The sequence below is a fragment of the Nannobrachium achirus genome, assembly GCF_963921795.1.
Source record: "Nannobrachium achirus genome assembly, chromosome: 9".
In the NCBI taxonomy this organism is placed as follows: domain Eukaryota; kingdom Metazoa; phylum Chordata; class Actinopteri; order Myctophiformes; family Myctophidae; genus Nannobrachium; species Nannobrachium achirus.
Window position 1 is genome coordinate 27832677 of NC_137818.1, and position 24025 is coordinate 27856701.

General features: G+C 41.9%; 1 protein-coding gene across 3 annotated transcripts in view; it reads right to left on the reverse strand.

The window, feature by feature from the left end:
• Positions 1 to 24025, reverse strand: part of LOC308291392 (neural cell adhesion molecule L1-like protein) — a 59427-nt gene that overhangs the window by 11027 nt on the left and 24375 nt on the right. For 2 of the 3 annotated variants that reach the window (XM_080733395.1, XM_080733397.1), the window contains exons 12-22: positions 21800 to 21965; positions 20799 to 20923; positions 20467 to 20568; positions 18984 to 19181; positions 18482 to 18552; positions 18167 to 18389; positions 16536 to 16651; positions 15633 to 15837; positions 13096 to 13218; positions 6708 to 6893; positions 2385 to 2564 (exon numbers count right to left, since the gene is read on the reverse strand). In XM_080733395.1, coding sequence (XP_080589521.1) covers positions 2385 to 2564; positions 6708 to 6893; positions 13096 to 13218; positions 15633 to 15837; positions 16536 to 16651; positions 18167 to 18389; positions 18482 to 18552; positions 18984 to 19181; positions 20467 to 20568; positions 20799 to 20923; positions 21800 to 21965 — 1695 coding nt within the window. The remainder of the gene's footprint in view (positions 1 to 2384; positions 2565 to 6707; positions 6894 to 13095; positions 13219 to 15632; positions 15838 to 16535; positions 16652 to 18166; positions 18390 to 18481; positions 18553 to 18983; positions 19182 to 20466; positions 20569 to 20798; positions 20924 to 21799; positions 21966 to 24025) is intronic. The other variant, XM_080733396.1, reaches the window with a different exon arrangement.

Genomic DNA, 24025 nt, shown 5'->3' on the forward strand with positions numbered 1-24025 from the left:
CTATTATATGAAAAATCTTAAAGGAGTAATTCAACCAAAAAATGATTATTTTCTATCAATTACACACCCCATGAAGCCTTGAATTCATAGAGATTTCCTTGATTTTGTCGCATTCCTGATCCAAAAATGTGATGATGACTCAAATGATTGACTTGAATGTGACCCAAACATAACAATCTCCATGAACTTTTAACCCCCATGGATGAACATTAATGGGGGTAAAAGTGATAATAAGCGTTAATTACCTCTATGATAATCATTGCTATAGGCAGTGTTGGGAAAGTTCACTTTCTACATGAACTAGTTCAAAGTTCAGTTCACACATTTTAAAATGAACTAGTTCAGTCTATAGTTCATCATTTTTAACTAAAGTTCATGTTTCCAAAAATGAACTAGTTTATAGTATATATATATATATCCACAAGTTTCCAACATCCCATCGTGCATTGCGCAGAAATTGGACGGAGCTTCCGGCGCCGCAGCCGAGTGTGATCTACAAGCTCACAACGGCTGCATCTGCGACGCGACGCGAGCTTGTATGTCTGCTGTTAACCGGAAGTGTGGTGCAGTGTGGTGCAAAACATTCTCCAGTAAATTCCCGCAGAAAGAGGTGGATATATATATAAAATTCAATACATTGCTGCAAGTTATTTGTCAAAATTATTGACACAGCTCATATAGAACCACACAGCAATTATTTAATCCAATTTAACATTGAGGTGCCCACTCTTCCTGCACCCCTTTGCAATGTGAAATGCCACCTAATCCTTTCCCACGTTGCTTGTGTCTTGTCATAAAGCTGATAAGCTTTTATTGTGAATACAAAAGTTTCAAAACGTCCCACATCCTGCAAGTTTACGCATGGTGAAAAAAGCTCACAACGTGCTGTGTCGTGTTCAAGTTCGGATACCAATTTTATCATATCAAAAGAGAGAACTCATACAGGATACAGGATTTATTTTAAAAAGTGAACTTGGAAGTGATGACAAAAATGAATAAATAACCGAATTGAAGCTGATTAATGATCTTCAGGAAATACATTTTCGGGAGGGAGGGAGGCCCCTGTCAATGAACAAACACTCTATACTATAGCAATATTACTATCAGGATAGAGCTTTAACTTTTTAAAAAGAAGAAAAAAATCACTTTCACCCCCTATACCAGAGTCATACACCCTTTATTCCTTAGGATCTGTATTGCTGTCGCTGGTAGAACTATTACAGCATCTCCCTCTAAGGAGCTAAATCAAAATGTTGTGTTCTACTTCCTCACTGAAACAGGTGTTTCCTTTGGAAAATCAGAACAAAAGCGAGTCTTATTCTGAGTGGGTGTGTGGTAAACATTAGATTAAAACTTTTACGGCACCTCTGTGTTTGTGTGTGTCACAGTTGAAACCAAAAGTTGCAGCCATAATAGTATCTGAACTCTACTTAACAAACACTAACATCTGAGCTTGTCCATAGTGTAGGCCTCCCTTTTGTTTGTCTGCACAAAGTGCTACCCAACAGCTCCTTGTGTAAATATGCTTTAAATAAAATAACAGTTGGCTTGCGTGGGAGACAAAAGAGGGGTTTCATGAAAAGCGTCGGATGGGCAGGGAGGGGGGAGGGCGGGGTTCTCAGAAGGGGCTGATGAAATATTCAGTGCTTCATGTCAAAAGCTACTGCAGGCGAAGAAGTGAAGCGGCGGGGATGAGAAGAAAGGAGCAGTGCAAGAGAAAGAAAAGCAAGTGAGGAGACACGAGGAAGCTAGGCACCTTTGTGAGCCCTGAGACAGGCTCTGATACGAGGTAGCGAGCACAAAGGCACCAGGGCCCCGTGCACACCAGGGCGATGCAGGGGGGGGGAACCAGCGCCCCATGCACATGAGGGACAGAGAGGTGTGTGGAACAAAGCCATCTGATTCCTGCTCGTCTGGCTTGACAAGCCATGTAATCAGAGGAACAGAGCGGAACACAGAAGGGCCACAGAGAGTAATGAGAGTCACGAGGAGTAAAACTAGGCCAAAATGTATAGGTCGTGACAGTGAATTTTGGGCAAATTAATTTGGGTATGACGGGTTGGCATGCAGGCGCATTCCACATATGCATGCACAGTGCATTTCCAAGCGGGTGCTGCTTGTGCTGGGTTGGGGTCCATCCCAGTTTCACTCATTCTGGAAGTGAACCAAAGTGTCATGAATACGCCACAGTCAATTGATCATACGTTAATCAATGCACTATGCATATTGCACCTCAGCATGGTCACGACTGGACCACACTGTGATTATCTCCATCTAAAATCCATATGGACCTACATCTACAATTCATGAACTGAACAGTGGTTCACTTTCTGCGGTGAAATGGTATATGGAGGCGTCCCAACCCTGGTCAAAAGCTGACTGACCTTGATCGATGGAAGACATGTCTGGTCGCTGGGTTGGCGGTGGCGTACCTGCGTATTTACCACCTTTGTTTCTCCGCACGAAGCAGGCGATGAGCACGAGGAGGGTGAGGAGCACCACAGTGCACATGGTTCCGATGAACCAGCCCTGAGTCGATAAACTGCTTTGCAAACCGGCCACACCTATGAATCACATAACCAGACTCAGTTTGAGATTTTACCCCAAAGCACTCATATACAGTACAGTAAATTCATCTTTGACAGAAAACGGATCATCACAAGAATCAGGATTTAAATGTTAGTCCCATGTTATTAGTATTTCTTCAAATCCTGTCTTCAAATGGTCGGATGGTAAAGAAGCAAACATAGACGATGGAAGAAACACAAACAAAAGCACAGATGGTAGACATTGACAGTTCATCAATAGTACTGTACTAGTACTGCAGTGGGAGGCAGACGTTGATGGATTACTACCACACTAATGACCACAACGGCGTGCTCTCCTCTCACCTTTGACTTTGGTCTGGATAACATCTTCAAAAATGCTAGTGTTAGTGAGCAACCCCTTGGCCATGAGGCGAACTGTGTACACCGATCCAGGTTCAAGCCCGTCAATGATGTGGAAACTTTGTGAAGTGTTTACAGCTTCTGAAATCCTCCAGTTACCCTCGCCTATACAGCACAGCACAAGAGGACGTGCACCTTGAATGTTAAAATCCATGCTAACAGAGAAGCTTAAAACGTTGGCCTACTTTGTAAATTGTGACATAAATGTAAATTGTGTCCCTGTTTGTCGCTACGGATGTTGTTTACATTTCTACAGACTGACATTTAAATGTGGAGCAACCGTAACTATGATGGAAATATCCATTCAGACTTTTATGTCTATGTGGGTTTATCATGAATTTCAACATTATCATAAAACCTTCCCACCGGCACTTAAGCATGATGCCACCACTTTTTAAATTCTTATCAATGCTAAGCAAGGCAGGGGAAGGGTGAAGTAGCTTACGGTTATTCATATAAGCCACATAAAGCTGTGAATCTTGTTGCTCCTCTCTGGCAGCCCAGCTGATTTTGGCAAAGGTGTCACTCACATAAGAGCTTATGTTCAACAGGGCCGGAACTGATAAAGAAAGAAGAAAGGGGAAGGAGGGAGGAGCGAGGACAGGAAAGACAGACAGGCAGAGAGGGGGAAAAGGGAGTGGGAAATGGCAAGAAAAGAGGATTAGCACAGGCAAATAGGATCTCCCCGCAGCCCAAGAGAAGAGCGCAGCTTGCAGACACCCTTCAAGAAGACAGTTCAAAAGCCAGCGCCAGGGCCGAGCCTTAATTGAGTGAAGTTGGATTTGGATTACGCAGAGGATAGTAGATAGATAAAAAATATGGTGGGTGGGAGTCACATCCAAGCTTCCCTTCTTCTAAACTAAATCTGGTATTTTATGACACCCACCACGCGTGGAAATCAGAAATAGATTGAGCCACGCGTCTGGAATCCAATTGTTCTCTGAGTCTTTGGAACGGATGCATGGAGATAAGATGGCATGGCTCTCATCTACTACGGTATGCATGCGTGTGTGTGTGTGTGTTTGTGTGTGTGTGTGTGTGTGTGTGTGTGTGTGAGCGAGCGCGTGTGTGTGTGTGTGTGTGTGTGTGTGTGTGTGTGTGTGTGAGCGTGCGCTGGACCTAAATGAACGAGCCTACGATGTTGGACTCACTATTGTCTGCTCTGTGTTTGCAAAATCTCACTACTACTGACCATCTGCTTTGTTTTGACCTTGTTAGCACTGAAAGTGATGCTGTTAGACCAACAACAACTCTGACTGCGCAGGTGGTGTGTTGTAACCAAAACATCCTCTTACGCTGTGGCCAATATGAATGAATCCAGGAATATCGAGGAATAATTATAAATGAATACAAGCATTTCCCTAACTCTGCATAATGGGACCTATTGTACTACAATGGCACAGTTACAACAATTATAGACCAGTATAGTACTAGTATCACTACCTCTATAGTTGTGTGCTTTCAGGTTCTAAGGGCTGCTTTAAGTGTGGTGATACATATTGCTGGAGTTGGGGACAGATTTGCAAGGGGAAAAAAAGGAATTGAAATAAAGCAGAAGATTACAGATATAAGGAAAGCCTACTGCAATGCACACATGCACACGCACGCACGCACGCACGCACGCACGCACGCACGCACGCACGCACGCACGCACACACGCACGCACGCACGCACGAACACACACACACACACACACACACACATACACACACACACACACACACACACACCTGACATCATCAGCCATGCTGCCACATATAGGGATGCATGCGTAAACAATTATTCATAATGATTAATTGTTTATTAATGGCGTTGGCTTAAATTGGCCTTTTTCATACAGTTTAAGCCATTAAGAAATAAGTTGGGAGTAACAACTTGGGTGTTCACAGCGTTGAACGCTGAAGAGAGTCAATAATTTAATCTCTGGAGGAGCTGGTTATTTTTCTGTGTGACTTTTTGGCGGGATATGTTCCTTTATGCTTTTTTGTCTAGTTTGCAGCGCGCTTTATCTCCGCTGCTTTGTTATCTCCTGAGACCTGCTGGAGAAAAATAGATGGTTTTTCTGTGCCTGGCACATTGTTCTGCCATGGCTGTTGCTAGTTTTTTCCCTTCTCCCTCTCTCTCTCTAACTGATGTTCCCTTTCTCTCTCTCTCTTTTTCTGTCTCTGTCTCCTCACTCCACACCCGCTGCCTTTGCTTTACTATCTATCCAAGCATGCGCGCACACCCTGGACACGCACACAGTTTACTGTCTGCTGACAAACCTATGGCAGGCATTTGTCATTGCCTTTCAGTCAGAGGAATTTGTCAAAGCCAATTTCCAATAGAGCCAATGGAATCATTATTTATCAATCTAACTTAGAAGTTAGGCTGATGAAGCATCAACATTCCAAATTACCTGAGCTTTGAAAGGCTGAATGAATTACATTCAATTAACCACTTAGCCCTTTCAATTAACTACTTATTATTGTAAGTCATACACTAACAGCAAAGATTGCCAATCTATAAGCTCACAACGGGCCACACTGCGACGTGCTGCAGCTTGTTCTATATTCACTAAAAATACGTTTTGACATTTCTGAACATTTCTCCCGTAATGACATGCTCAAAATAGGGATGCTATAGTAGCTTGAAAGTGCTTAACATCTAAAAGTAGCACCACTTTTTACACCGCCATCTCTATCTTCCGGCTGATCTGAACCTGTGACCTGCATATGCATTTAGCTTTTCTTCTTCCATTGTCACTCCATCAGTCCACATTAATGTCTCCATACCCATGGCGTTCCAGTTGCCTGTTATTTGGATTCATGGCTGCGATAAATCCAATAGGCAGCATTGTGACTACATGCCTCGCAGGCATAGCTTCATAATAGGTCCATTTTATCTCTACACCAAGCCTTGTACTCAACCACGTTCACTAACAATAGTTTTAATGGCCATACAAGAACCATCTACAAGATGTAGAGTTTCCCAGAGGAAATATAAAGGACTCAAGGCATAGATTTTATTAAGATGCTCACGAGATGGGTCTTCACTTCCTCAATCGATGAAGGAATCTGTGCTGTTAAATGTTTTGTTTCGCAGTAGGGGAAAAAATCTTTATAGATGTTTTCATGCCAACTGCATAGTTGATCTACAACCATGACAATCAATCACTACATTCCATGTGTTGTGTATTGTAAATCATTAACGCAAGTCTACTTACTGTAGTATGAATTACTACTCAAATATTAATACCTGCAATAAAGCCAGGCCACATCTAATACCGCAAATAGGCCTGTCACAATTATTACATAACTACCTAATCCCAATTATTTGAGATAATCGCAATTATCTTGTCATAATTGTTTACTTTCTATGTTGAAAAATATTATACAGTACAAGTATAAAATTATTAAATATGGCCTATATGTTTGCCAAGGTAGATTATTTATTGTGGATTATTGGCGCCGGTCATTGCAAGTAATTTCTTTGTAATTTCTTTGTCTCATCTGCCCTAATATCTGTCTACAAAGCCTAAAAGGCTAACAGAAATGTAACTTTATATTTTCCAATGTTAAATGTCCACACAGGTGTAGGTGTGCCAAAAGGCTTGCTTTCCAATGTCCAATGCTAAAACACAATTAAAGGTTTCATTCCAATTGCAAACTCAAATCAACACTTTCCATAAAGTAATTAGCCCCCCCCCCCCCCACACACACACACACCACACAAGCCACAACCCAAAGGTTGTGGTTACCCCACGTGTCTTCCACTTACGTGGGTTGCCCTCGGTGCTGCCCTCTTGTACCCGTGGGGGTCCGCAGCCCGCCCCGGTGCAGGCGCTGAGGTGGAAGCGGTAGAGGCTGCCCTCCCCGAGGCCCTGCAGCAGCCACTGGGTGGTATCGGCCCCGCTGATGTTCACCTCTCGGGGATCGCCCACCTCCTTGGAGGTCTCATTAACTACTGTATGGAGCAAGGGAGTAAAAGATGTCATGTCAGTTTAGCTCGGAGCAACGCGGTGGCACGCTGGAATGAGAGTTGATATGGATCAGGGGAGGGTGATGCCACGCAGGTCAGTGGCATAGAGGCGCGAGGGAGAGAGCAGGAGGTGGAGGCGTTCATCTTTTTTGGCCCATGTTACTGCCCTGGCTACACTAGTATGGATATTTTTCTAAACTCACATTGGAAGCAATCCCAGGCTAGTAATACCATAGAAGAACAAGCATGCTTGGTTGTGCGTGTGGTCAGTGTGTGAGCGTGTGTGTGTCTGTGTGTGTGTGTCAGTGTGATGAGCGTGTGTGTGTGTGTGCGCGCGCGCGTGTGCGTGTGCGTGTGTGTGTGTGTGTGTGTGTGTGTGTGTTGTGACTCTCTCTTTCACACATGCATGGAGCTATGCACTCACGCACGCACTCAACGTCATCGTTTACACAGCGGCTGTTTTTCCAGTCCACACAGATACACTGAACCGGATATTTTGGTAAATCTTCACTTATTTACCCGTTTTCAAAAAGATCCTGTTTAGTGGTCGTAATCTCCATTTGCGGGTGGCTGCAAGCCCATGCAATCACACAAAGAAATGTGTGTTTAGAAAAAAGATCCATATTCGTATATCCTTGGTGTTAGACTACAGCAGGGATTCTGATTCACTGATTACAGTAAATGGCATAAAAGACACACAGGCACGACACCAGAAGGAGCCCCACTGATCTCACTTAACCCGTTTTTGGCCCAAAAATGGGGGCAAATGTCTTAGATTTTCTTTTATTTATTCCTGAAATTACTTAGAAGAATCATTGAATTCATGAAAATGTTTGCTTTTTTGGGAATGTTTCTTGAAAATGTTTTGAAATACTATTAATTAAAAACAAAAAGTAGGAAACCAAAAATTAAGAGACCCATGTAAATGTGTCCACGACCCAAAAATGCATCCCAACCCAGTGTTTGGGAACCAGACAGTGACTTGGAGTACAGCACTAACGGCAGGAAAGTGTCCTGAAGGCCGAGGAGAGTGGAGGAAGATGGAGAGAGGTCATGTCACGCAGACAATCAATATGGTGGACACATGTCATGACAGGTGATAGATGGAGGGCTTCATTCTGGGAAAGAAAACATCACAAAGCAGTGCTAGGCAAGGCTACTCTACGGTCTCAAAGTAATGTACGTCAAGTCTCACCGGCAAGTCTGGCATGCTCATTAAAGGAACACTTTTCAACCTTATCTTCGTGTAATTGGTCTTCCCTAATGCTGATAAATGTACAATCGACTCGCTTAGAGGTGGGCTGTGAACAGTTCAGAAACCTGCCAACCAATGACATATTAATTGTCATTTTAATGTAATTGTCCATGAATTTAATACTGAGGGCTTCCAACGTAAAAAAGACCGTAAAAGGTCTTATTTGGGATGTTCCTTTTAGGCAGGGGGTTTAACTGTACTTGTACTTTACTACATTTCAATTGTATTGACTATACGTACTGTTCTCCATTTTTGTCGAATAAAATAAATTATCAATCAAAAAACATCATCGGTTTGAATTCCAAGCTAATTAGAAACTACAGCCTTTCTCTTCCTGGAAAGTAAGCATGCTGAAATAGAAACCACCGTTCTTGCATCTACGGTATATAAATAAATAAAATCAAAAATCTTGTTTGAAATTACCTGTTCAAAAGATCGACAGTGCACCTCTAACAGAGCGTGTAGACAGAAATGGCACTGTCCCATAATGAGCATTAGTGAGGACTAATATGGAGACAAAGGCTGATTGTTCCTTGAAGTGTGAGTGCAAAGATGCTTTTCCTCACTGTTGTAGTCAGTGTAGTATGTCGTGAGATATATATAACTCTACAGAAGTTTGACATGGCCAATACAATACTGCTTGTGATAATAAGGACCGGAGGTGCAGGGTGAGAATTTCTTTCTTCCCGTCATTGGTGGCATGTTAATGGCAAGTGAACATGCCGACCGACAGTGGAGGAATAGAGGTACGTAGGTGTTGAGATGTCATGCTGCTCGCGCAGCGCATGAATGCCATGGACACCTAATCGTGACAGGTAAGTGGAGGAGGACGCCATTATAAGCAAGCAGAATGAGCGACAGAGTCCCAAAGGAAGAGGAAGGGCAAAAGATCAAGAGCAGGAGGTGAGTCAGGAGCAAGAAGAAGAAGAGGAGGAAGAGGAAAAGGAAGAAGAGGAAGAAGGGAGGGGAAGAATATGATGATGAAGAACCAAGGGAAGAGAGATGAGGAGGAGAAATTGAAAGGATGGGAAAAGGGGAGAGAAGAGTGAGGTGAAACAAGAAGGAAAAGAGGCATGGATGGAGGAAATAAAAAACAACATCCTGCGTAATGCAACACACCACATTGCATTATCTATCCCAGCATGAGAGCAGTCTGCTCAAAGCAACTCTTTCTTTCTTTCTTTCTTTCTTTCTTTCTTTCTTTCTTTCTTTCTTTCCTTTCTTTCTTTCTTTCTTTCTTTCTTTCTTTCTTTCTTTCTTTCTTTCTTTCTTTCTTTCTTTCTTTCCTTTCTTTCTTTCTGTCTTTCTTTCTTTCTTTCTTTTAAGCATTCCATCCCTGGAGGTGTCATTGCAAAGGCCGTGGTTAGTACAAGGTGGCAGAATACGTGTAATACCAATTGCGTCAAATCACAGAACTGGTTATAATGAGGTGTTATTTGTTTCATGGCGTAGCACATAGTGTTCCATGCAGGTGAGAAGTATCTGAGAACTCCAATTCTACAGTAATTCCACAACAAAGGCAGCTTTTTTTACAACAACATGGTGTGATGTGGACTTTGCCAAATTCATATTAGGAATTATCTGTAATATTAATTTAATTATTATATATTAAATATTTCTCTAGCAGGTCACATTAAACCCACGAGACGTTGTCATAATCCTCTCGCGGCTCCATCCACAGTTGAATAGTGCAGTAATATCAATGAATAGGGCTTACATGTGAGGTATGAAAAAGCAAGAGAGAGGAAGGGGCAGGGGAAAAATAGGCTTTATAGAGCTGGGCAGACTCAGCTCAGTGCGTGCTTGTGAACACGGCGGGGAGTGTCTTTCCCTTAACATTTCACATTTCATACAAAAGACTTCAGAAATGTCACCCATAAAGAGCAGACGCTATGAAAATTGTAGTAAACGTAATGAAAGCCTCCTCTCTCTCTCTCTCACACTCACTCACTCTTTTAACCTAACTGTTCTCTGCATAAAAGAGGTTTCCACTGAGAAGAATAGAAATGCTGCCAAAAAGGATTTTGTCAAGTGTAGGTACAAACAGAACAGCGTGTGTTATCTTTTTGTTTGCAAGAGGACTCATCCAAGAGGCCAGAAGATAAGACTCCTAATGCTGGTTGCTATCAAACCGCTGGTCTACAGTGCAACACAGACTACAGTGGATCATGCAGAGGCTTTCAGAATTGCACAGTGCCACCTAGTGCCTACATGCAAAATGTGTTCTGAGACATCAGAAATAATGTTGTTCAACTATTCCGAAATAAGCAATGAGTATTGGCTCATTGGCACGTTGAATAAGTAATGGATGTGTGCAATGTGTACAATTCTATATGTACACATTTAATGTGTGTCTCTATAGTAACTGTAGTCTAGATACTGACAGAAAGTAGAAGCTGATGTAACTGTTGCATGTGTTGATAGAGTGACCTCGCCTTTGTCTGTTGAGAAGGGGTGTAGGTCAGAGGGTCACTCCAATTATCCAGTCGGCAACTCTCATCCAAGGTTATTCGGTAAACTAAAACCTATCCTTGGGTGTGAGAGTTCTAAATGAACTGAACACTATATTGTGTACTTTATTAAAGTACAAAACGAACAATAAAAAGAAAATATGCATAATATCGTTGAATCTTCAACGCAACAAGCCTTCGCAAAGTGTGTTGTAAAATCTATTCTGAACTTCTCAAATATTGTCCCGTATTGTTTCAGTATTAGTTTAATACTGAAAGAAAAAACTGAATAAAATCAATAAATATATTTTACATTTTAACCCCATATTTAGTTGACCGGAGTCCCCCAGGGTGTTATACTGCAGGCCTCCTCCAGTATTTCGTCAGGCAGTGCCTGACTCATTTGAAACCTTGAAAGTTTCAAATGAGTATGTTTATTCGTAAATTAAAGCCCTATTTCATCATACAAAACACAAAGTAGTGAAAATAGCACACAACGCCTCACAATTTGTAGATGGGCTATTTTCACTATTTTAAATCATTTTTAAAATAATAACAAAAAAGGAAGGTTTTGGACATACAAGGTTTCCACCCGACAACAACGATTTTCTCTACACTAAAAACAATCATGGAAAATAGCTGTTCTACGGTACAAGCTCAAAGAATTACGACGTGTTGTGAGCTTGTAAATCTGCTATTGTCACTGAATGTTCTCCCCAGAACAGGGATGCTAGTGGGTAAACAATAACACTGGAAACTACAGTAACTGAAACTACACCGAATTGAAACAAAAGTTAAGCATGAATGAAGTATACAAAACTATAATAACTCAACTCTCGTCGCAGATGTGATGTGACTCCAATCACCTCCCAAAGGTGTTGACAGTAAGTTCTGGTGTCCCAGAACCCTCCTCCCCCACACACAGCCTCCTCTGTCAGCGGTTGACAGACTTGTACTCACCTACACTCCACCCACGCTACACTGACATGCTTTACTCTTAACCCACAACATCTCACTCACAAGACAGCAGAGTGAGACTCTAACCCCAGGGCTACATTGGGAATGCATGAATTTCACAAAATATTTTACAACATCTGGAAAGATCCAGCTGTGGGCACGCGGTGCCTATACCGTACATGCTACACCAAGCACGTGCATTATGTGTGCATAAGTGAGAGCCTTGCATGTGCAGGTTGTAAAATAGGATTGCATGTGTACAGTACATGCTTAAACACCCAAACATGGCCTTAGGAATCGTTATTATCCATTTCTTGGTGGGTTACAAAAACATGAATGAGGATGTTTTATGAATGTGAAAGCAGTTCTTCAGGGTTTCAATATTCAAATGTACAGTTTGGTATAACATGTGCTGCACAGTAAAAGCCTCAGAGTTAGTTTATCCATTTGTAACTCAGAGTGTACAAAATGGTACTGGTTTATACAACTTCAGTATGTATCACTCAAGATGAGGATCATTGTTGTGGTTAAGGCATAACATAAGTAACAAATTACAAAATAACGTTCACAAGTTACATTTTTATAGTTTGCACTTCATTTGAACGATCATACAATAATATAACATAACACATTACTTGGCATATAAAGTCATATTTTCTGTAAGGCTTGACTCAAACCCCAGTATCTGTACAATATCTTATAACTTTACTTAATCACTCTTAATGCTGCGTAGGCATAGAGATGTTTCTGTGATGTTCCCCATTTTGCATATGGCATGTTAATGTTGGAGTACAACTCATCTGCGTGTTAGACTTAGAACATAATGTTTATTCATATCCCTCTGCTTACCTCCATCACTCATCATGACTCATATCTTGTATATGACCTCTGCAAATTATTCTATTTCCATGTTAAATAAACTTCAGAACACAGCGTTTGACAATAGCTGTTGTCATCTTGTTCTCTGCACTCATGCTTGCGTACTGAAGTACACTTCAAGTCTTCAACTCAATGACCGGTGGAAAAGAATTTAACCCGCTCTTTTACATCGTGTGATAATAAACTGGAAGATGAAGGTGAAGTCATCAGGAGGGCCCTTAGGAACACTACAGACGTCTACCTAAATTACTAACCACATCAACCCATGGCATCCCTGTTTTGGGCATGTCATTATCGGCGAAAAATGCATTGATAATTAACACCTAAAAAGAAAATGTAATAGCAAAAATAGCAGATCTTTGAATATAGTTTTCTCTTTTTTCGGGAAGTATAAAATAGTGCTTAAGGGGTTTATTTACAGCTATATTTTAACCCAAGTTATTACTTTTAATTGGAAGTCACGAATGTACATTGATGACATTGCCTGGCTCCAGCCCATAGACCCGCCCACTCTCTGAGCGGACTGATTCAGTGCAGAGTCTGAAATCAGGCTATGTAACATTACCAGCTGTGTCATTCACACTGCGTGCGTGCGTGCGTGCGTGCGTGCGTGCGACCGTGCGTGCGTGCGTGCGTGCGTGCGTACTTATTTGGTATTGAAGAAGATATCCAGTGAGGATGCCGTTGGCTTCCAGCGGAGGGCCCCATACAAGTGAAATGGAGTCTTTCTGTGCATTGGATGCAGTCAGGATGGGGACTTGTTCAGGAACTGTGAAAACAACATCCTCTTTAGTGCATTACTGGATACAGACTGAGTGTCGTCTTTCAACTTGTACTTCATTCAAGGGTAAATGGAGAGTTTACAGTACACAGCCACATTGATTCAGTGAGAATAGATAGAAAAGCCCAAGTCTGAGGAGTGCTGATAATTGAAGGCATAGACAAGGTCAGTCATTCAGACAGTCAGTCAGTCAGTCAGTCAGTCAGTCAGTCAGATACAGACAGACAGTTGATTGGTTACTGTATGTTCTTGCAGCAACAACTCTAGAGGCCTCATGTACTTTCTTATCCTTGGTCTCAATTGTGGGAGAGTAGAGTGTACTTGTGGAAGTGTATTTTGAAGGGAGAGAGAGAGAGAGAGACAGAGAGACAGAGAGACAGAGAGGGAGAGAGAACGTGTGGGGGGCATGCATGTGTATAGTGCGTGTCGTGACTGTGGATAAAGAGAAAGTACTGACTTTAATTTGGTCCTGTAGAAGGAAATATGATTTGACCACATAAACAAACACATACATATCAATATGAGGGGTGTAATCATTTGCTTTAGTTTTCAATGAACAGGCTATGCTGTGTTGGAGGTTTCGTTTTAAGTTTAATGTCATGTGCTAGAACTGTTGAGCAGTCAATCAATCATTCAGTTGCGAACTTCACAATGTCATTGTTGTGCAGAAACATTGTATACCCAATCTCTTTATGTTTTTCATAAATAAATGCCCTGTTCTGTGGCCCTTTGCTCCTAAATCTACTCACTATGGGACACAGCGCCTTCTGGCAATGCACAGAAGCCACATAAACTCCCCATGGAAAATCCCATTGGCCAGAGGGTATGTCATTCAGTCTTCATGTTTTTCATAAATTAATGCCCTGTTATATATTGTTCATCTTTAAACTGTCTGCCTGTGAACTAAATTGAGTGAGAACACTATTAGGAACACAGTGGATTTTAATGAAACTTGGTGGGAATGATCAGTAGGCTGCCCTGACAAGAAAATTCTTTTTTAGATGGAAAAGGTCAGGGTCACAATCAAGGTCACGCTCAAGATTACATAATGTAATCCTGTAATCCTGTGTCATCCATCATGTCACAGTGTGCCGTCAAATGACGTCAAAAAGTAAAAGTTTTCAATATAAATGTCAACCTGCCATTCTAAAGGCCATAACTCAAATATAACATCAAAGTGACATAATCGATCATGTCTCAGGGACAAAAAAAAAAGAAAAAAAGATCAGTCAAAAATCAACCAAGGTGTTGCATAGCAAGAGGTGCTGCAATGGACAGGTTTGTTGTGTTTTTCTTTTTTTAAATAAGTGTTAAATAGCTCTATATTTTGATAGTAGTCATACAGAATGTTCAATAACAGGACTCTCCCCAACACTCCAGCTCTTGAAAACCTGACGTGAAAATACATTTTCACGTCAGGTTTTCCAATTTGATCCAGTCAGGAGAGAGAACTCATACAAGTGAAATTGGTGACCCACCTGAAAATTGACTTTCTTCTAAAAAAAACTGTAACAACGTGGATATCCCGGTTACTGAACAAACTCTATACTATAGCAATGATTACTAACGAATTAGCTTTAGACCTTTAACTTAACTTTAATCCTAGCTGGAGTCGGTCATACCAACCATATTTTGTATTTTAAAATAAAATACCAGACGCCAGAGTTCATTTTATGTCCATTTATCCATTTGTAACTCTATACATTTGCAAACCCTCTGAGTCAGGATTTTACTAGCCTGGGATCAGTAGCATTTTCGGGTTTCTGATCCGGTCGGAAAACAACCTACGTCATTTTGTAATCATCAGACAGACTGCACTTTGGCTGGAACTACCGGTCCGTAAACAGTATTAACCCAACATAATTCCCTGCGTTTAAGGGCATCATTTTAGGGCCTACCCGATAAAACCCTAATTGATGCGACGTAATTTTGCTTATTTTGGAATAGTTTGTTTGGTATATCCATCTCTTAGTCCAACTCCTAGCCAGTGGTGGGCTGTCAGGGCTAGCAAAGCCTTCTCTGCTTGCACTTGGTGAAAATCTCACGTGGGGGCATCGGGGGGGCTGGTTCCGCCAGTGCTCTGTACGGTGCAATATTGGCAGATCGTGGCTACGTGCGCAACAGCCATGGTCAAGGCCTGGGTATAAAACCCACTGCCCGCCACTGCTCCTAACGACTGGCAAGACTACAATACTTGAGCATTTAAATAGGGATTGGGGAACAAACAGGGGGAAACAAAACAAAGCCATGCTGCTGCTTCTTCTTCGTTGTTTTCGGTTTAGGCCATGCCTAGAAGGGATCACATGGGCCATTTTAGAACAAAAAACAGGCTTTCCTCCTAGGTGGAAAGTCTGGTGACGCGAGGTTAGTATTTTACAGTGTATAAAACATTCTCCACTCACCTCCCTCGGGTGTTTGAACGGTGACAGGGTCGCTGTTGGGTCCATTGCCCTTCCTGTTGTAGACGTTGACATAGAGCGTGTACTCTGTGTAGGGTTTGAGGCCGGGCACCATGGCGTAGCTTCTGTTGCCAGGGAATGACATGGACTGGCGTATATCCTTCACCTTGTTATGAGTTAATAAACTGCGATTCCGCAACCAGTGCACCTGATTTGAGACATGGGTTGGGGTGAGAGGGTGGGGTATGGGGTGTAACAGTTAATTGAAATAACCAATTTAATAGATTTGATTGATTTCCCCCAAAATGTCTAAAATAGCATTGCAATGCAACACATTATTACCTTGTACAGTACTTGTCTATTTTCCGCTATTTTTGTATGACACCAATGGCAAAGTATAAAATAGGGCTTAAGTGGTTTATCAGAATAATCGATGTAGTCATTTATAAAAAAAAAATGAATTGTTTTGCGTTGATTCACTGATCTATCAAAAAAAGAAGTGCTTCAAGATAATTCGATTATAAAGTAATATGAATAATCGTTAAAAGAATAATCAATAGCTGCAGCCCTAGTTGAAATTGAACACAAAAAAGAGACGTGCAAGGGAACAGTTTGAAAATACCACAAATAGTGTGCGCGCATGCTTGCATACGTGTGTCAGTAAGTGTGTGCATCTGGCAACTGCTCCAGCACCCCAAAGTACTCATCTGTTTGACAGGCACCGGGCAGCAGTATACAAATAAAATTTCAAGTTTGATTGTTTCGCTGAAATGCGACCACATTGCTTAGCAATAATTCAAGCTTTTCACTTGATAATCGGTTATTTTTGTCGAGCGACAACATGATCATACAACAAAGTATACATTTGAATTAAGATTGATCAAGAGCTGCGTCAACTCAACTTACTTTGTAGCCTCCCAAATGGCCACGTACAGTGGCTGGGGGGACCAGAGTCCAGTTGACCCTCAGAAGGGTGGTGTTCATCGCCTCCACTGCTACATCACTTGGGGCTGCAGTAGGAACTGAAGATGAGGTGGGGGGTTAGTACAAGAATCACACACATATTCACCATGCGCGCAGCGCATGCACACGCGCGCGCACGCGCGCACACACGCACGCAGGCACACGCACGCAGGCACACACGCACACGCACACACACACACACACACACACACACACACACACACACACACACACACACACACACACACACACACACACACATGCACACGGGTGACAAATTAAAGGCAAAACCAACATAAACTGTCTCTGGGACTCGTAGATATACCCTCATTTGGTGCTTAAAATGTGTTCAACTGGGTTGAGTTCTGGTAACTGTGAAGGTCATATCAAATGATTCATAACATTTTCATACTTATTATCAAATCATTCACTGAACCTTTCGGATGGTAGAAATGTCATCCTGGAAGAGATGACTGCTGCCATCAGGATAGAAATGTTTCTTCAGGATAATGGTGATCATTCACAATTAAGAATTGATTTGCAGTGATGCCTCCCTCTAAGGGGAAGGATCACTGCACTATTAGTACTTAGATGTGTTATACATGCTGCCACAGAGCATAATAGGACGTTAATTGCTCCATTACTGTATATCATGCAGTACCACCTGCAAGGAAGCGTCTGAAGTCGTTATGTTTCTCCATTTGTTTAGGCAGGTCTTTCCTTTCATTTATCACCCGTCAGCATGTTACATTCTGAAAAGGTTGCCGATGAAGGAATAGGAAAAAAGACAACAACATCCTCACTTTCTCTCCTTTGCACATGACTTTCTAGTGGTACTACTAGTGGTGGGAGAGGTAGAAGCGAGGCACAGGCAACGCTACGGTGAAACAGAAACAATATGTTTCAGAAGGCCTACAGTGCGCATGCAGTGTGTCACAATCTGTCAAACTTCCCACTGGTTCTGAGACAGAAGTGGAGATTTGTTCTCCCTCCTCACCACAAAGGTTATCTGCCACCTGCTTCCCTCAGAGGAGTGTCCAACAACGTCACTACTGCACACGCACATATATAACATTAGTACTCCTACACATGGGTTAACTCCATGAAGTACACATACACGTGAAGTACACCTACTCAGGGGTTAACTCTCTGTAGCGCACCTACTGTGCACAGGGTACAACTCCATATCGTACACCGACAACAGTACACATGGGTGACTCAATGGGAGAAAAGGAAGAAAACAAGAACAAACTTAACCTGACACATTTTCCCACAGACAATGCGAAATGATAACTGTAGGCAGGCAAAATATAAAATATAGTCAGTGATTTACAGTGGAAACAGAGCTTATAGTACATACTTCACAGTGAATGTTTTAATTCAGGTTAAATGTATCTTATCAAACATGGCACAACTTTATGCTTGATTGGGCATACAAATAAATTAACAGGCGTTCTTAAGAGGAAATGCTGAATGTTAAAGTGCATTTCAGTTCATTGTTGATGATCAGTGAATACGTTTATAGATGTTATTAAAGCATTAGAACTCATTGCGGTTTAAGGTCCAGGACTCACCATCTTCCCCAGAGTAGCCCGTGACAACTTTGGGCTCTGGTCCCCAACCATGGCTGTTCCTACTCTGGATCTTTATCTCATAGGGGACAAACGTAGGCGTGTTCTTCACCACAAAGGAGTGTCTTTTTACCAGGTGCTCTTTCCAGTCGTCTTCAATACCCAGTATCCTATAGCTCAGCTTGTACTCCAAGCCGGGGCCATTGTGCTCAATTGGCAACAGAGGCTAAAACAGGAAGTGCAGACATGTAACATAAATTATTTTAGACTGTATGATCGATTGCTTTGATCAGGTTGAAACATATTTTTCCTCCTCACCTCCCAGCTAATGTCCATTTGATGAGGAAGATGGCCCTGGATTTTGATGTTGTCTGGGTTCCTATCCGGAGCTTTGAAGAAATTTGTTGTAAATGTTTAATGATTTTCTCCTGGCAATCATAAATTCTAACATGGCATTAAAAGGTTCAGTACATAGTTTTATTTCTCAGATAAAATAAGCTATAAACTGGTTAGGGCGCATAGCTCATGGGCTTTGATACCTCACAGTGAGTCCCCTGTTCGACTTCTGGGCTGGGAGTTGACAAATATTTAACTCATTTAAGTCATGCAACTAATAATTGGTACTATTACTACCAATGGCTTCGCAAGCTAACACCCCACTGACATTTCTCCCTGCTGCAAATCTTCAACCATGTATAACTGTATAACATATCAATTGTGCAACAACCATTTCAAAAAGTAACATGAACATGTTATATGCGCTCACAACAGCTGACCACAATGGACAAAAAGGGGAATGATAACAGGGGATGAGTCCCACCTGCAGGGATGGTGGTATATCTCTCTGTAGGCTCGCTGGGGGGCCCCGATCCAACGCCGTTGATGGCATAGACTCTGAACTGGTAGTTGAGATGTCCATGCAGGAGCAGCTCTGCTGTTGCCTGGTTACCAGGCACTGTCTTCAGCTCCCTCCACCTGCCGGGCTCCCACTGGTCCTCTTCATACTCCACTACGAAGTCTACACACACACACACGCACACACACGCACACGCACACGCACACACACACACACACACACACACACACACACACACACACAGTCAAATAATTGAACTCTTGAGCGTGAACAACAGACCCGGAAGGGTCCATTTGGTTACATTTATACATGCCCAGAGTTACAAATGGCGTGCATCTGCGCTCATCAAAACAGCGCTCATCGTTTTCACAGAGTTAAGAGGGGATATTTCAGAGACGCAATCAGGTGGCGGAAGCTTAAGAATAATTGAATATGAAGAGATACTTCAGAGAATCATAATGGTATTTGCACTTAGTTAGAATATATATATATATATATATATATACACACATTAAATTAGACCAAGGCACCAACAGTTAACCAACACTTGCAATACTCAAAGGAGCTTGGAAATATATTTTATATTCTCGCCACAAGTTATTATAAATTCAATAGGTTTATTAGGGAGGAAATGTGACAGGTTTGACAGATTTGAATGATCTGACAATACGTTCCGCTATATCTAAAACAACTTAGGTTTACTATGGTTTAATATGCCTGTTATATTTTGTACAGTTTCTGCTCAGCCACCCTTCCATAATAAATCATTGAAAATAACAAAACAGTATAATTAAAGCAAGTACTATTACCAGCACACCATTAATAGGCATTCTGTCTCTCCAAGTGGGACCCCCAAAAAGTTTCATGTTTTTGAAAATTTCAAAGTAAAGTCATGTTGAACTTGAACATGAATATAGAAAAAGGTTTTAATGTTGTCACTATGACTTCCTGTAACATCCAAATTGGCTTCAACGTTGGTATTTACCTTAAACAACACAAGGGAAAGTTACATCAGATTATGTGGGTTGTATTATTTTGTTTTGAGCATATCGTCACAGTCTGGCCAAAACCTCTTGACTCCATTTTTGAGGTTTTCGATTTTTTGGCATAAATCAGGGTTATTGAACACCCTTTACATCTGAGTGTTGGTTAAAATAACATTGAACCAATGGAAAGTAGTAAAAAGTGCTTGGGACAAAACCTCCTAACTCCACCTGATTGGCCCTCTCTTTTTTCATAAATATGTGCTATTGAACACCCTTTACGTCTGTGTGTTGGTTAAAATAATATTGAACCAATGAAAAGTAGTAAAAAGCCCTTCGGTCAAAACCTCCTAACTCCACTTGAGCTAATTTTCCTGAAATTTAACATTTTGGTTTCGGCCCGACAGCAAATATATCTAATTCAACTTCTCTGAGAGGTGCAACTGATACTTCTCGCTCTTTACCTGTTACAGAACTGTTGTGGTCTCTGCCAGGTGCCCAGGACAAACGAACGCTGCGCCACTGCTGTTCAGACAACTTCAAATTCCTTGGTGCATCGGGCACATCTGAGGCACACAATACAGAGCAAAATATGAATATCGTAAGTTGCTATCAGTCAATTAGATGTAACATCTGGGGAGAATCTAAACATGGAGTTGAACAAAAAATTCAACACAGATTTAAGCAAGAGGGAGGCCTTTGAATTATCAATGTTATTGCATATATTGTACTCCATTCCAAGGATGTGTTAACAATATGACATGAATATCATGCATTATGTAGTGGCCCCTCTTACCGAGCACTGTGAGCACTGCTGAGGCAGTGTCTTCATCTAGGTTAGTCCTGGCAAAACATGTGTATATTCCCTGGTCGCTTTGGTTGACATCCATGATCTGCAGCATGACGTCATTCGCAAAGTGTCTACATATGAAAACAGATAAAAGCACACTCAGTCAAGTTATTATACAACTTACACATTGTTGAGGCGGGCGGGCGGGGGGACAGTATCTCTGTAGCCATTAAACGAAACGGGTATTTCTTATATTGATGCTCCTACATATTATCATGCAAGCACCAGTTAAAGTTACTTTCCATCCCTCATATACTGTGTGCACAGTGCACATCCCATAACCCACACACTGCACATCATTTTGGAGCTCATATCTTTGAACGGGTAAGGGCTAGTTAAAATAAAAAGCATAAAAAGGAAAAGGACTGACAGATACAGAGATCTTCATATGGGCATATCAGTCAGAACAGCGGTGCAATGTGTGTGTGTGTGTGTGTGTGTGTGTGTGTGTGTGTGTATGTGTGTGCGTGCGTGCGTGCGTGCGTGCGTGCGTGCGTGCGTGCGTGCGTGCGTGCGTGTGTGTGTGTGTGTGTGTGTATAATAATTTGTATTATTACTTGCTCAAGCAGAGCGTGCAAGTACTGTAATCGGCTGGATTGGGATTTTTGACGACCGTAGCTGAAACGGCTGGGAATGTATGTATGTAGGTGACACCTACAGCCAATGAGGGACCAGCATTCCTGGTGATGATGTCAGTAGAGTTTGGTATATAACAGCGCTCTTGGTAATGTCTTCATTAACGGGCGAAGACATTAGGGACATGAGGCCAGCAGTGCACACCTTGTGGCACGCTCTGCTTGCGCACAAGTAGGCCATGCGTGGCCTCCTTGAGCGTGAGACGCAAGTTGGCACCTCAACAGAGTGCAGTTCTAGTTATTATTACTATTCTATTCATAATAATATTATTTTACATAAAAACTGGACAGAATATGTGAGGCAGACTGCACCTGGTGTGATCTGGGGAGGCTAGAGGGATGTCATCGCCGTCCTTAGTCCATAAAACCTGAAAGCTGGTCCCCAGGGTCTTGTCATAATCAGCACTGCATTTCATCTGGGCTGTGGTTCCACTGACAACACGCAGGTCCTGGGGTGGATCCACGATTCTAGTGGGATCTGTAAACAAAACAACCAACAGGCAAGAAAGCAGATTAATACAACATTTTCTTTGACTGGAGCATAATTATGAGGAGTTTCTATATGCTTTTTTCTAATTTGTTTGTCTAAATTGTTTTTTGGTGAAGCAAGTTTCTATAACCTTCCTAGTTTACAAAATAATTAAAAATAGGTTCCTCGATGAATACAATTTTAAGGATAATTTGCTCTTATTATGCAAGATACTAATATATTATAATTGCTTTTCATAAGATTAGATTTGAAAAGACTAGATTCATAATGTAGAGATTAGATGCAATACAAGCTCCGGCTATTGCCTATTTAGGGGTTCAAGTCCAAAGGTCTGAACCCCCCATTTCTATTCAAAATGTTCTTGTTCTCCTGCTGCAGTTTTGCATCTCCTGTGAGAAGGTAGGTACATTTTAGAGACATACACTTTTCACAATGATTAGAAGTTGACACAACACAGATGACCTCAATCAGCCTGAAGGGGGTATAATAATGAAACCCTGTATTTGAAACTGGGTCTCCTGCGCAAGTGCATCAATGACAATGACTACCAATGAGCTACAGTAATAGAGCCTAGAGCCTGCCTGCTTGCTCTGGGGAGAAATAGATTTTTTAACTTCGGGTCAAAATTTGTGTCAATATATTATTATATACTACTGTATTATATCGTCGTTGTCCGATGAAAACCTTGTATGTCCAAAACCCTTCGTTTTGCATTTATCATTTTAAAAATGATTTAAACTAGTGAAAACAGCCGATCTACAAGCACACAACGCCTCGCACCGCGAGGCGTTGTGTGCTTGTAGATCTGCTGTTTTCACTACCTTTCACCTTGTATGATGAAGCATGGCTTAACTTTGCGAAAGAACATTGGCCTCAAAAACTACTACTCTGGATGACTAGATCTCTCGAAGATATTGACTATACAGTAGAACTTCAAAAGTACATGGCTCAGCAGACAAATAGCCCCAAGTTAACAACTGTTGGGCCAATCATCACAAAACTGGTTTCAAAATACTGCAGGAGTTGTGTGTAAACTTATTCTGGGAAATCTTTTCATCAAAGACAGTTTGTCCAAACACCAAACTAGGTGGATCTGTTGAAACATGTCCCCAAAATGTTTTAGAATTGAGGACGACAGCATTGCCAAAAACAAGGATGTGGCCTGGCACAGATATGGCCATAAATAATATGACTGTCTGTTTGATTGTCATAAAACCTGTTGGTTATCTTTAATATAGGTGTGGGAAACTGTCAAAGGTCTGACTATAGACCCTTTGCAGCTTTCAACATTTCGCAGTCCGTGTTGGCTTGAAACCCTGAATCACTGTGTCTATATTTGTCTCCACCAGCCGAAAGGCATGGGAGAGACTATGTTTTCGCCTCCGTCCGTGCATCTCTGGCCCGGTCGCTGCCAGGACCTACGTACCTGGCCTCGTGGAGACCTGTGCTCGGAAGAGCACTGCTTCTAGTTCTTTTCTTTTTTTCTAAAAGAAATTCCAACTATTTTTGTAACACGTTTTTTCCACCTAGTGTCAATTGTCTAATGAAATCCTGGGCGCTACACTCCCTCTGCCAACCTGGGGAGAGCAACATTGACCTCATGCTTCCTTCTATGCATGACGAGTCTTTTCACCAGACAGGGGGAGTTTCCCCAGTTGGATGTAACACTTGGAAGGAACACTTTATTCCAACCAGTTCCTTTCCCCTGAGCCTGAGGCACCCCAGCTGGCCAGGTTGGGGCAATATAGAGTCCAGGATTACTGCATGTTTTTGTCCCTAGGGGACACAGGGAGAACATACACACTCCAAACACAAAGGCCTTTTTGCACTGATGCTGCGGAGGAGAGAACCCGCCCCCAGCGGGAATTGAACCTAGGACCTTCTAGCTGTGCTACCGACTGCGCCACCTCCATGCGCCCCTCCATGACTACTGTATATTTCAACAGATTTTTAAACCAGGGCCACCACAATTATCTATGAATACATTAAAACGCTATTAACTCTGCATGGTTAAAGGTAGTGCAAGTGAAATCTTTATATTCTGATAG